Genomic DNA, 14,450 nt, shown 5'->3' with positions numbered 1-14,450 from the left:
CTTTTGGGATCATGTTGCAGCCACAAAATTCAAACTTAATTATTATTTGATAAAAACAATAAAGTTAATCACTTTGAACTTTAAATATCTTGTCTTTATCATATATTCAATTAAATAGAGGTTGAACATGATTTGCAAATCACTGTATTCTGTTTTTATTATTGTTTAACACAACATCCAACATCATTGGAAATGGGTTTGTAGTAGCTATTTATGTATGAATTAATAAAAGCAGACCTGGTGTTTGCTCTCGCGGTCCATCTTGCGCAGCCTGCTGTCAACCTGTTCGTGCATGTTCAGGATGTGCAGTCTCAGCTCCTCTTGTGTGCCCTTCAGTTTCTCTTCTATCTTTTTAATCTTGGGCCTGCAATGGCAGCCATTTGCTGGTGCCTGGAGAGAATGGTTCATAGTTAAAATAAGCCACAAACTGTACATTAATCAGCAAAGTTTTCCTTACACAGCATATGTCATCAGCAGATATACCATTACATTGTTTTACATTAAGGCAGTTGATGTATCAAGAATTGCTCAAAGCACTTTAGATTTGTCTTTATCTTTTTTTGGGGGGTGGTGGGGCATAGGTAATATCTGTACTCCTAAACAGTACCTCCTGTTTAAAAAAAAAAACAAAAAAAAACTAACCTGTTGAATGTTTCCATCTGTGTCACGGTACAAAGTATAAAGCTGGAAACAATTTCCATAGTGAGTCAATAAATTGTCTCTAGTGATTGGATCCTTTTTTAAGTGAAAATCCTGCAATAAAAAAAGGTGAAAAAAAGAAGTGGATTAAAAAACAAACTAAAACAGTGCTATTCAACTGGCAGCCCGGGGGCCAGATCAGGCCCGCCAAGCATGTTGGTCCAGCCGAAGATTGCCAAAAAGAAAAAACACAGATGTTCGCCACACGTACACATCCTTGTTTTACACAACGCCTGGGAAGGGAGGAGGCGCTGTGACATTGTGCAGTGCTATACCTATTTACGAACAGTAGAAAGAAAGAATAAGGAAGAAGCTTCAGAGCTCTTCTTCCTGCAAGTGAAATTAAGGGAATTGCAGAGCTGGAGAGGCTGAGCGTTTTCAATCTGAATGTTTCCCCCCAGAGCTGGAAGAGAAGGGGAAGAAGCCTGAATGAGCCGCAGCGGCGCCTCACTCCGACGCTCGGTCTGTAAACATGTCACTATTGAAACTGAAAAAAAGAAAGGTTGATTTAGTGTCATAGCACAGGGGAGAAACTGTGGTGGCGCGGCCCCTTTTGAATTTCCCCCGATTCATACTGTATGTTGAGAGTAGAACATTCAAGCAAAATGAATAATTGGCATGGTTTGTCTTTGAGTTTGGTATTTGACTTTCGTCTCATGTTTTTCCTTGTGTTACTTTGTCTTTGTCTGTCTCGTTAAGTAATTGGGTCCATCTGTGCTTCTCATCCCAGTGTTTGTCAATCAGCTCGCTCCTACCATCTACCGTCCTGTTCCGGTGGTTCAAGCCCTGTGGCTGCCACCCGAGCCTGTTCCTATTCCGCCGGCGTGAGCCCTGCAGCCGCCTGTTCCTGTTCTGGTGGTGCGAACCCTGTGGCCGCCTCCCAAGCCTGTTCCTGTTCCGGCGGCGCGAACCCTGTGGCCAACTCCCGAGCCTGTTCCTGCTGCGCCGGCACAAGCCCTGCGGATGGCACCTAAGCCTGTTTTGCCACTTCGTGTCCTGCGGCCGCCATCACCTCCAGAATGGGCGCACCTGAATCTGCTCGTCTGGCCTACAGGATGGCCACCGGTCTTGCCCCGCCAGCGACCTCTCATCTGGTGTCCGGGACCCCCGGTCAAGTGCACATCTTGGGTTCCATAACCAATCCTTGGGAGGGGTTGGACTTTTTCAACTCTGTAGTTGCCCCCTGGTGACAAGTGCCGAACAGTTGTTGTCATACAAATTGCCACCTGACTTGTTGCTTGTACTTTGGGATTCACTCCAGAGTGTAGCCTCCCTTTTATTTTTTGGGGGGGAGCTAATTAGGGTTGGGGGGGTGGATCCTGACTGTTATGATATACTGTTATCCACCAAACAGCAACTCTGTGTCATTCTCTCCCTTTCTGCCCGCTTGGCTCACTGCCAAGCAAGGCGCCGTGATTGGCTGCTACCTTCCCGAAGCTCTGGTCACAGGGGTGAAACTCTCAAGCCGTGGGAACATTTATACAGATCCTGCAGCTAGCACAAGTAGTACTGTATTATGCTTGTCATTATTATTATTATTATTATTGGTTGCGTTTTTGTTATCATAACCTCCAGTTTTCTGCATCTGCACCATACAATGGCAAGATAGGCTTTCTATCCTATTTTTATCTATTCACTATTTCTGTACAAAACGTGGCTACAGTTTTGGTTGATTTTGTGATCCATAAACAAATTTGAATTGAGAATCTCAAAAAAGCAGTGCAAGTCTTTTGTACACACAGACCTGCACACACTGTAAAACTGCTAATGACCCATTAAGTCAGATATAGATGCTTTAATCGCTCTGCTGACAGTTGGATGTTGTTTGACTTTTGGCTTACTCCCTATTTTAGTCGGGGGTCGCCACGGCGAGTTACTCGCACGATGTGCTTGGCACAATTTTTTCACCGGATACCTTCTTGATGCAAACAACCTATGACAGTGGCTGGCAAATGGCGTAAACAGTCATGCCGAGGGACCCAACTGGATGCTACCATTCACCCTGACTGGGATTGCCCGAAGTCAGGGGTGATACCCAATGAGCCATACAGCTGCTCTGCCAACACCTTGAACACTGGAGTATTTAGAAAGGTAATACATGTCGTTTATGGTAAACTGGCATAATTTTAGCAAGACAGCGAATATATGTTTAAGTTTGATGCCGTCATTATCGCTAGCCTAATAACTGAACATTAGCACATCACCATACCCCGAAGGCGGAAATGGTGTGTGCATACTAGTCTATTGTGGTTAAAAAGCTTCTTGTAGCAGGGCCCCAGGGGTGGCTCAGATCCACACGGAATTGCTAAAAAGCTCTGGATGTTGTGAGGCTGCCTTGTTTGCCTCTGCAACGCCTGTGGACATCTATGATTCTGGATTGGCAGACAGGGTAGTGGTTTCCCTTTTTAAGAAAGGGGACCAAAGGATGTGCCACCCTGGTAAGGTCTATGCAGATGTTCAATAGAGGAGCGTTAATCGGAAGTTGACCATCAGCTTCAGGAAGAACAGTGTGGTTTTGTTTCTGGCTGTGGGACAGCGGACCAGATTTATTAGATTAGATTTATTTATTGGTCCCCGAGGGGAAATTCGCCTCCACAGACTGCACACAAAGACACAACAAACGCCACACATCACAGACAATACAGCAAACAAAAACAAAACATGACACACAACAGTTATTATCCCAACGCTGCCACTACATTGTAGCCTGGTCAGCGTAGTCTACTGTTTAGGGCGGAAATGGCAGTAGTGATCAGGCTTTTCTCCAGGCGAGCCCTCCTAAATTTTATGGACCTGTATCTACGCCCTGAGGGTAGGGGAATGATATATTGGTGTAGTGGGTGAATAGTGTCCTGTACTATTGAGTTCGCCATTCGGATGATGGACCTGTTGTTTAAGTCTGAGAGGTTGGGTGTGGGTAGGCCGATGATTTTAGCTGCTGTGTTTGTGATGGGTGTGAGTTTGGTGCGGTTGGTGACAGAGAGCATGGTAAAGAAATATGTGGAGCAGTACAGGAGGATGGGTTGAACAATGCTTTGATACAGTAGGAACAGAAGGTGATATAAACCCTCTGCAGGTTCCTAGACTGTGCATGGGAGTTATCCTAACCAGTCCACATGTGCCTCGAGAAAGAGTTTAACCGTGTCCAACAAGGGAGTCTTGTGGTGGGTGCTCCGGGATTGTGGAGTACTGGAACTCCTAACATGGGCTATTTTCTCCCTGTATGATCGGTGCCTTATTCACGATACTTGATATGACTTGTAAAACATAAACAAATAGGACTACAGCAGATTTACACAAACGAATAGACAAAACATTGTAGAGAACTGGGAACAACCAGACCTGTACCCAGACCTCAGACATAAAGGGAAACCTATAGATAGTACTCACTTTGCTGCATATATTTGATGGTACTGTACTCTATTTGCCCAGCACTGCCACTCCCAGTCAATCATCTTGAATGGCGGCCCGTACGACAACTGCTGGTATTATCATTGACAATATTTACAGTACATAGACATCATCCTTTATGAAACAGATTCAAAAGGCTCTTTATTTGCAGACCCCAATGTAATATGTCGGTCCTTACTTCCCGTACTTTGATTGTGCCAGTGACAGTGTAAACGAGTAATGTACGAAACCTAAAAATTGCCTGATGTCCGAAAACTGTGATCAATCATCTCCAAAATTTCTGTTGACATCTCTACTTATGCACACATCAACCTCTGAAAATATTAGAATGATCACCCCGATATTGCAGATTTTATGGTTTCATGGTTATTTCAGGTTGATGTGGGCATAAGTAGAACTGTTCACATATAGTATGTTTTGCTGATTAGTGATTGCAGTTCTCTGACATATTAAGCAACATACATTTTTCTTGACGCTTAGTTATTGTGCAATATGCGAGTCTACCGCAGTGTCCTCATCTGTCGTTATTGGGCTCATGCACCACGTCATCACAACACCATCATCCACTATTCTGGAGTCTATGCTGAAAGTAAACAAATAGTTTTTGTCTTGCTTCTTACTGGCTGTGCATTTGTCAAATGGGAAAACTGCCAACTTTTGATAGTATTGATTTTTGATAATATACAGTAGATTTTGTATTAAAATGAAGAACTTCTGTTTTGCTGCTGTTCAGCTTCATGAAATTATAGGTGTAGCAGGAGTTGATTTCTGATAGAGAGGAGGGAGAGAGAGAAATGCTTGGTTTGCGCCGGAAATAGCGCTGAATGTCATCCGCAAAGCAATGAAAGAAGATAGTAAATTTTTGGGAAATGGTGCCAAGGGGGAGGAGGTAAATAATGAATAGTAGGGTACCCAAGACAGAGTCTTGGGTCACACCTTAAGTGACTGGGGGACATGATGAAAAGGACTTTAGCTGGATAAACTGAGTGAGGTCTTTGAGGAATTAATGGAAGCAGTCTAGAGCGGTATGAGTGATGCCACTAGAAGAGTCTATTGAGGAGGAGGTTATGTGAGATGGTGCCAAAGACGCACTCAAGTCAAGGAGGATGAGGATGGAAAGTGAACCAGAGTCAGCTGCAGTGAGGAGATCAGAGGTGTTTTTTAGTAGAGCTGTTTCAGTGATGTGGAGGGGACGGAAACCAGACTGAAAAGGCTCGTAAAGGTAATTGTTGGTTGGATGGAAATGTAGTTTAGCGGTGACTACTTTTTCTTGGGCTTTTGAGATGAATGGTAGTTTGGAGTTAGGGCGGAGGTTATTGTAGTTGTTGGGGTCTGACCTGGGTTTCCTCATAATAGGAATGACAGCTGCAGTTTTTAATAATGATGGTACAATGCCGGTGGAGAGAAAAGAGTTAATAATGGCAGAGATGTGAGAAAAGTCAGGATTTGACCAGGTTGTAAAGAGTGAATCGGGCAGGCAGGTTGAGTGCATGGATTTGTGGATGAGTTCTGTGAGTTCAGAAGAAATGGGAAGTGCAAAAGTGGAGAGGGACTGGCAGGTGGGTATGGGTTCAGGTTTGGGAAGAGAGAGTGGATTTACGTGCAGTGGTTGGTGGATACTTTTTAATTTTATCAATAAAAAAGTGCATTATGGAGGTCTTAGTTGAGTACATGTGTGGTGTGGGGGTAGAAAGTTGGGTGGCTGGTAGATATTGTTAAAGAATGAAAAAATTATTTGGTATTGCCAGCATTTGAAGAGATGAGACAAGAAACAAGTTGTTTTGGTTTGAGCAATGGAATCTTTGTACAGAGCTTTATGATTTTGTCAAAGTTAGAGCACAGTGTTTCAATATCTACGTGCTTTATTTTACAGAATGAGATTGTGCGGCGGGACTTGATGGCAGACAAGCAGAGGGCAATGTTGAATGTGAGGAGGAAGTGGTCTGTTGCATTGAGTTCATCAGAAAAAAAAATTGAGGGGTGAGACCAAAACAGAAGATAAGACTCAATTTATGACATTTGGAATGTGTTGGAAAATCAGCAAATTGACAAAAACAAAAATATCCAGGGATGATAGAAAGTCTCTGGTGAGGGCCAGAATATTATTTTCAATGTGAATATTAAAGTCTCCTAGTGGAAGCACATTGGGTGAAAGGGTCAATAGCTGGGGTAGTCGAGTGGAGAAGTAATTAAAAAAGTTACAGTGTGATTTGGGCAGTCGGTAGATTACGGCAACAATACAATACAATTTTACTTTACAACAAGTGGACTCAATGGTGGGAATGGGGCCAGACAGCAACAAAGCAGAGCATTCAAATGAATTGAATGCAGTCACACATACCAGAAGTGCTTTCCATTTCTCACTGTGAATTATTGCGAGACCTCCTCCGCGGCCATTAACACAGGAACGAGAGATGTAAACAAAGCCAGATAGGGTGGATTAATTCAGATGTGAAAAGTCATTAGGGTGCTGCCATGTTTCGGTCAAATCCAGTTTTTGGTCGGTGAGGAGCTTCTTTATGAGGTGGCCCTTGCTCATGAGTGAGCGAAAGTAAGCCGAAGCAGACCATTGCATTGTCGTGCCTGACAGCAGTGTTAGCCAACCCAGTCAGGTTGGCTAAAACACTGTGGTCAGTGGTCTGTTCGGGGTTTACTAGAAGGGTGGCAGAGGTGGACCAGATGGATTTAATTATCATTGAGGAGTTGTGGTGGAAATTCCGCCAAGACCCATGGTGAATGTATCACCTACGGGGTAGACAAGCGATGTCTGGGTGATGGAAGAGCACCTGCGGTGACGACTCATTCTCGGGCAGGTACCGGAAAGTCCAGCGGAGTTCAGCGGCAGTGTATTGAAGTAGTGATTTCACAGGTTGGTAACAGAACAGGAACAGCCAGATACATAAAACAGACCAACTTGCGGGTCCACATGGCATTTAGACGTTACCCTTCGGCAGGTAAGATAACCTTAACCACCCGAACAGAAAACACATCAGCGACTGTGTTTTCGATGACTGAGCGGGGGAAGAGGGATTGCTCAAACACAAAGATGGAAAGTAATCAGTAAAAAGGGTCTTTGAGGTATTTAAATCCGATAAAACAAAAACAAGAAAGTTGTACAAATGGCCAGTGAGCAGAGGCAGCATATCATGCCAGCGTCCACTCAACCAGAAATGAATTAACGTGCCTGTCTGTAGGTTAATCCAAACTGGCAACATCAAGAACAGTGATGATACGCTTCTCGGAATCAGAAGCAACTGTTGAGGGCATCACTGCAAAAGTGAGTGAATCTTTGGAAAGTGAGGAGGGTATTACCCTCACTGATAGGGTAATGAAATCCTTGATTCAGAGGCCACAAGAAGTACATTGTTAAATTTTAGGCATGACCGGTTCTTATTCTTTTGAGCTTTTAAATACAAAAAATAACATTCATATCATCCGTGAGAAGTCATATTAAGGCCTGGATAGACCAAACCGACGTCTGAGGTCGTGAAGCGTCGTGGCGTCTGAATGCGCCATCTGATTGGTGTAGTGGCCACGGTCGTAGTGTCGTAATTCGTCTGTAAGCGCCTGGGGGGCGTTTACTTATGTTGAATCGCCGTCACCAGTCGTGACATTTGGTCACTCTGATTGGCTTCTAGCTAGCAAATCAGCACTCGGAGCACCAACGGGAAGTGATAAATGCGGATAAACACTGAGCACGACTTCGCTGCCTTAATCTTCTTACAAATACAAGAGCGAGGGCTGACAATTTAAGTTTTTCACAATACCGTGTCAAAGGACGTGAGGGTTTACTTTGCGTCGGAGTTCATCGTGAGTGAAGAATATAGCTGAATGCATTGTTTACGTTTTTATAATCCGCCCCCGGGCAACAGCTTTCCGGTTAGATTTTTCTAACAATAAGAAATAGTGACTACGCCGCCGATGGTATAGAAGGGTATTATATCTTATGCATATGCAGAAGTTACTAATAATGGTCAGCGTCGCTGTCTGTCGTTGCATCGGTGTATTTTTCCAGCGTGACGTGCCGACAGCCGGCCGGACCCCACAGGGGGTAAGCGTGTGTCACTGTTGGCCAACTGTTTTGTTCTATCTAGGCCTTTACTGTGATGGAGGAGTTTGTGTGTCCCAATGATCTTAGGAGCTAAGTCGTCCGGGGGGTTATGCCCCTGGTAGGGTCACTCATGGCAAACAGGTCCAAGATGAGGGACCAGACAAAGCACCGTTCATGAAACCCCTTATGATGAATACCAAAAATGGACTTAGGTTTCCCGGACGTGGGTCACCGGGGTGATCCTCTGAAGCCAGGCCTGGAAGTGGGCCTTTTGGCAAGCGCCTGGTGGCCTGCACCCATGGGACCCGGCCGGACTCTGCCCGAAGAGGCAACGTGGGTTGCCCTTTCCATTGGCTCACCAGCTGTGGGAGGGGCCAAAGGGTTCAGGTGCTATGTGAGGTGGGCGGAGACCTTGGTGGTTCAATACCTGGCTACAGAAACTAGCTCTAGGGACATGGAATATCATCTCTCAGGCAGGGAAGTTCCTGTTGACAGTCTGGCTTGCCTCCTCACACAGCCTGGACTCTGGTACCAGTACTCTCGAGAGCGATTGGACTCTCTTCCACTCTGGAGTTGTCCACGGTGAGAGGCGCACAGCAGGTGTGGGCATATTTACTGACCCGGTCAGTGACTCGGTGCCTGTACTTTGGGGTTCACCCCGGTGATGAGAGGGTAGTCTCCCTCCGCCTTCGGGTAGGGGGATAGATCCTGACTGTTGTTTGTGCCTATGCACCAAACAGCAGCTCAGAGTACCCACACTTTTTAGAGCTCTTGTGCTGGAGAGCGCTTCTTCTGGGGACTCCATCGTTCTGCTGGGGGACTTCAATGCTCACATGGGCAATGATAATGAGACCTGGAGGGGCGTGATTGGGAGGAACGACCCCCTTGATCAGAACCCGAGTGGTGTTCTATTATTGGACTTCTGTGCTCGTCAAGGATTGTCCATAACAAACATGTTCAAACAACGTTAGGAAAGCCCTCTTGCTTCCCATTTTTAAAACTCATTTTTATTCTTTGGCTTTTGACTCAGAATAAGACTTGGTTTTGGTTTTACGGTTTTTGTGGTTTTTACTGTCTTCATTATTAATTTGTTTTATTGTTTGTTGTTGTATGACTTACTTTTGATCCATGTACAACACTTGGTATACAGCGGTGGTTGTCTTAAAGTGCTTTATAAATACAGTTGAGTTGAGTTGAGAAAATGTGTGTTTGGCTATGAGAAGTTTAGGAGTTTGTTCGGTTTTCCTAAAGACGAAACTATTCAGCAGAAATGGTTGTAATTTATTTTTGGGAGCATGCGACGGATCATCCAGCAGCAGTTTGTCTGATTGTCATTTCCCAGAGGACTGCCTGGTGAACCTTGGCCAGTACCAAAGTGGATTGGCCAGGGGTCTCACTTATCAATGCTGCGTACGCACAAAACGGGCCTGAAAAATGCATACGCAACTTCCTGCGCAAAGTATGTGACCTATCAAAAAAAATTAAGGGGAAAAGGTGTGCACATGTATGGACGCTTTACCCCAACCGTATGCACATTTTGGGAAGAAAATTCAGCGATACAGGACGGTGAGGTTGTGAATTCAAGATCATGTCTCTGACACATCCATTCGCCCAATTTCACTTCAACGTTAATCGTCCAGATTACATTTATAGATTTTTCACTTCATGTGCAACATGTTTCCTAATGTTTTGTCTGTCCTTTTATAAAGACGCTGCTCGTGTTTTTAAAGTGCCCTTGTGGGATAAATTAAGTTTTTGTTTGCAAAATCACATATTGGTGCAGTGTGATGTTGTGGATGGGGGTCGGCGTTTGAGTGGGCGGGGGGTGGCTGGGAAGTTTCCTTCAAGCAACTCTCCTGCATTTACCACTCGCAACTCTAGAGGACAAAACACAAAACCACTCTATTCTTTTATCATCACTTTTTCACTTATTGTATAGAACAGTGCTTCAATCATTTGCATCAACTGGGGGGGGGGTGCTTTGGAGTTACTTAATTTGGACTGTTGCACATGATTAAACATAAATAACGGATAACTGATTTAAAGGGACACTTGGATGAGCTTAACATTGGCACTTATATCATAGGTTTGCATGTAAAAATGACATTAGTACTAAAATGCCCCCCTCAAAAGACTGTGTAGTGATTAAGGGCTTTTTTTTCTGATTAGATTTACGAAAAATTGACCCGCCCATTTTTGGTGCTGGGTTTGTTTTTTTTTTGGTCTCAGCTGTCTACGTCACGGGAGGGAGCCAAGCGTGGTAATATTGCTCGCTTTGTTAGTTCTGTTGTCTAAAACGGCGACCGATCGCCACCAAAATGCAAATGCACATTACACTCTTGTCCACTTTAACCTGTGAAAGTATAAAAGTGCACAATAATTTGTATTTTTTGACATAAAACGTGATCTCATCATGATCACCTCCACAAAATCAAAAATACCGTGGCGATTGCTTCTCCACTTACACAGGCTGAAGCGGACAAGAGCATGAATGCGCACACGAACACCGACGCTAAACTCGTGTCAACTCTCAGGAGGCAGGCGGCGACTGGCAGTGGGCAAGCAATCAGGCAAGCATGGATCTTTATCGGCTGACCTGCTTTCTGAATCTGAGCCGTGATTGGTCGTTGTTGTTGTGATGTCATTTTCGTCGAAAGAAGACAAAATGGCCGTCCCCCCAGAGATGGCTAAAAACGAGTGCATTTTTCGTCTTAACTTATATTCCACAAATGCAAAATTAATCAGAATGTCGCGTTTGAACTAGTGGGCCTGCTGGGAACATATTCTTGAAAAAAATATGTTTGGGTTGACTTCCGGTTTAAAACTGGGACAATTTCCACAATCAAACCCAATGGAGAGGCCAGAGCTATAAGTAATCAAAACACTACCTAAATGATGACATATTATTAGCATTAATGTACTCATGTTAGCTTTGTTGTCAAGCACAATATGTCAGATGTATTTTGCTGTATAAAAAATAAACGTACTTGTTACGCCATTTATATGCCAGAAAGAGGACTTCTGAATGCATTTTAGTATTGAATGCTTGCTATGGTAAAGACAGAAAAGCTACATTTGGAATTTCCTGACAGCAAATGTTCTCTTCTTCTGTGGACATTGTTTGGCAATTTCCAAATATACACGTGCAAATAAGAGCAGCAACATGACTGTCAGGTTTTAATGAAAATTAAACATCAAAAGGCATTAAGCTTTTTATTTACCAATCAGAAACTCCTGCGTTGGGGTCTCTGTGGTGCTATGGCGTAGGGCTGCACAAATATGTTCTTCCAACTTTATTACAAATTTACTGTTCCGTGGGCCATGCGCATAGCAGCTGGTTTTAGGACAATGTCTTGAAAGGGAGAGGCAGGGTTTAGTGGGACAGGCGTCTTACTTCTGGGTTAGAAAAATAGCCACCAATATAACTCATATTTCATAAGAAATTAGATCGCCATTGAGCCAAAGGTAATATACAAATGATTGATTGATTTTATTGAACATATAAACAACATGAAAAACACAAAGGAAACACAAAACCAAAACAAAAAATCTAAATAAAGGGTCAGCACTTCTCTTAATTCAGTAAAGTTTATATGTTCAAGGGGAGTAGGAAGAAGTAAAAAACTTGTCGAGTCCTACCCCTTGTTCACTATAAAATATTGGAAAACATGTTCTATTAATACTAAAGTGGGTTATTCATAAATACATACATACATATACCTGAGCATAATCCATATAAAAACTAAACTAAAAACGCTTATTTTACATATATACAAAGTTATATTTTTTGAAGCCATTTCTTAATATATGATTTCATATTCTCCATGTTTCTTGTGTGTTACTCCTGTTCTATTCTAATAGTGCTTGATAATATTGTCTCTTGCTAGTTCTCATGATGTTTACTAATTTATTTTTATATTTTTTATACTTAAGCAGAGCATCTTTTGTTCTTAAATTTAAAAAATGTGTGTATAGCAGGTTTTTCTTTTTACATGCATTCAGTATGCCCTGTGTCATCCATGGTTTACTCAAGGCTTTGACGCTTCCTGGTTACTGTTTTTAATGGACAATGTTTATCGTATAGGGAAGTTATAATTGACAGAAATGCTTGGTACGCAAGATTAGGGTCTTCCTTTGAGTAAGTCTCTGCCCAATTTTGATTTTCTAGGTCAATTTTTAAGGCAGTAATGGTACGTTCGGTTCTAAGTCGTGTTTCTGATGTATAAATTACTTGTTTTATTTTTTTGTTGAAATAATTGTGAATAATTGCAAAGACAGGCAAGTGATCACTTATATCATTTAGAAGTAGATCACTTACTATTTCATAGTCAATTTTATTAATGAATATATTATCTATTAGTGTGGCTGTATCTACTAGGTTTTATAATTACCGGAAGAAGACAATTGCTGTACACTGTGTTAATAAAGTCAATTGTTTTTTGGAGGCCATTCGGATTTAATAAATTAACATTTAAGTCCCCACAAAATTGTCGCAGTTTTTTATCATTAAAATCGCTAAACATGTCCGCTATTTTTTTATTGAAAGTGTCAAGGCAAGATCCTGGTGTTCTATAGACACAGCTTATGATTATGTTGGATGATTTTTTTAATATGAATCTCAATTAAACACTCCATAATATTTTCCATAGAATAAGTCAAACCTTCAATTATATTACATCTCAGATTTTTTGTTAACATAGATTGCGACACCGCCACCTCTCCTATTCTTTCTATTCATTGTGAACAGTTCATATCCTTCCATTTGCATATTGCTTATTTTTTCATCATCAAGCCACGTTTCAGATATGGCTATTATTTGGAATGTCTTTATTCTACTCAAGTATTCTTTAATTTTGGTGAAATTTTTATAGAGACTTCTGCTGTTAAAATGTATAATTGAGAGAGCATTGTCCATTTTTATGTTTTCATTTAACTGATCATCGGTATAATACTCACATCCAATATTAGTATTTGTATAGAAATGGTTATCTGGATCTAGATTATTTTCAGGATCAAAAGTTTTATGTTCAACATGTTCAGAAGTTCTTAAATGTATTTCTTCTGTATGTGCATTTGCCATTTTTTGGTGTTAGATTTATTGCACAGACATGATGTTCAAATAGTCCCTCAGCGTTGGCATTGTTAATACTGGACATGTTGCTGCTGTCTTGGCGTACTAGTACGAGGGTGACAATCATATATATGCCAATAGTTAACGGTGAAAAGCTTAAAATAGCACAATATGGGAACTTTAAATCAATATAATGCATTTTTCCTCTCTTAAGTTGACCTGTTGTAATCATCTTGGGTTATGCCATGTTGATATTGTTCAGTCTTAATAGAATCTCCCTGGTTAGGTTTTGCACTAGAGTTCTAATCGTCCTGCTGAGGCAGTTAATTGTTATTAAAATATAATTCTTATACATGCACATTTTTTTATCCTGCTGTAGAAGTTTGTTGTTAAAATACAATTTTTACACTGGTGACCTGGCATGCCAGAGCTGAGACACAGAACTTGACCACTTCATCCTGCAAATTGATGTGTCAAATAGACCCTTATTTTGTAGTCAACTCTGCTATATACTTAAAAAGTTATTCATACATGACAAGTAAATTTAGTTGGAGCTCAATTTGAATAAAAGTTTATTGTTTCAAAAATGAACTAGTTCAATTTGTCGTTGCCTGCTTTAAAGCAACGTGGCATTTCAGGTTTGCTGTTGATGTAATTGAAGTCTGTATTTTTTTCCCCCCTCATAACATTATTGAATATTATTATAGAAGGATAGCTTATTGTTTACTAAGACGGGTAGTGGGGCTGGTCATAACGCTCTGCTGTGCGTAAATGAGCTTTCTTTGTTTTTTTCCCCCTCGAACCACACATGACATTTTGATGACGTATGCGCCATGCAACTGTTGGTAGCCGAGGTTGCCAAATAATGGCCTTTCCCACCTAAATAAGGCTCCTTTTAGCCGGGTTTTCTCCTTGTAGTCTAACAAGAAAACCTGTCACTTGAACAAAAATGAATTGGCATTCAAAAACTGTTCATTGGCCCTAGAATGAGCTCGTTCACGAAGCAAAATGCGATTAGATTTTAATTGCCCTGGCAGAATGAGCAAATAATTTCCCACTGAATCCATCATTGGCTACAACATGGGTAACCCCAAACACCACAAGATTCTCATTCTGATCCATGTGAAGTTTCTTTCCAAAGTAGTCAGATCTGTACGAAACTGGATTCTGAATCTGGGCTTCTTAAAGAGGAAGTCAACCCAAACATATTCTTTTCAA

General features: G+C 41.9%; 1 protein-coding gene and 1 long non-coding RNA gene across 15 annotated transcripts in view; one reads left to right on the top strand and one right to left on the bottom strand.

Moving 5' to 3' along the window:
• The window catches only part of LOC147137966 (uncharacterized), a 41,115-nt gene extending 31,180 nt beyond the window's left edge, over positions 1–9,935 (top strand). For both annotated transcript variants that reach the window (XR_015089340.1, XR_015089341.1), the window contains exon 4: positions 1,430–9,935. This is a non-coding gene — a long non-coding RNA (uncharacterized LOC147137966). The remainder of the gene's footprint in view (positions 1–1,429) is intronic.
• Positions 1–14,450, bottom strand: part of ankrd6a (ankyrin repeat domain 6a) — a 118,755-nt gene that overhangs the window by 25,510 nt on the left and 78,795 nt on the right. For all 13 annotated transcript variants that reach the window (XR_015089337.1, XM_086049759.1, XM_086049762.1 and 10 more), the window contains 2 exons: positions 643–753; positions 238–390 (listed from right to left, as the gene is read on the bottom strand). Coding sequence is in view for 12 of the 13 variants with exons in the window: in XM_086049759.1 (XP_085905885.1) it covers positions 238–390; positions 643–753 (264 nt within the window). In the remaining variant the exon portion in view is untranslated. The remainder of the gene's footprint in view (positions 1–237; positions 391–642; positions 754–14,450) is intronic.

Source organism: Filicampus tigris, chromosome 13 (genome assembly GCF_054856515.1).
Source record: "Filicampus tigris isolate MCC_2025a chromosome 13, RoL_Ftig_1.0, whole genome shotgun sequence".
Classification (NCBI taxonomy): Eukaryota; Metazoa; Chordata; class Actinopteri; order Syngnathiformes; family Syngnathidae; genus Filicampus; species Filicampus tigris.
This window is presented reverse-complemented; position numbering and strand designations above follow the sequence as displayed.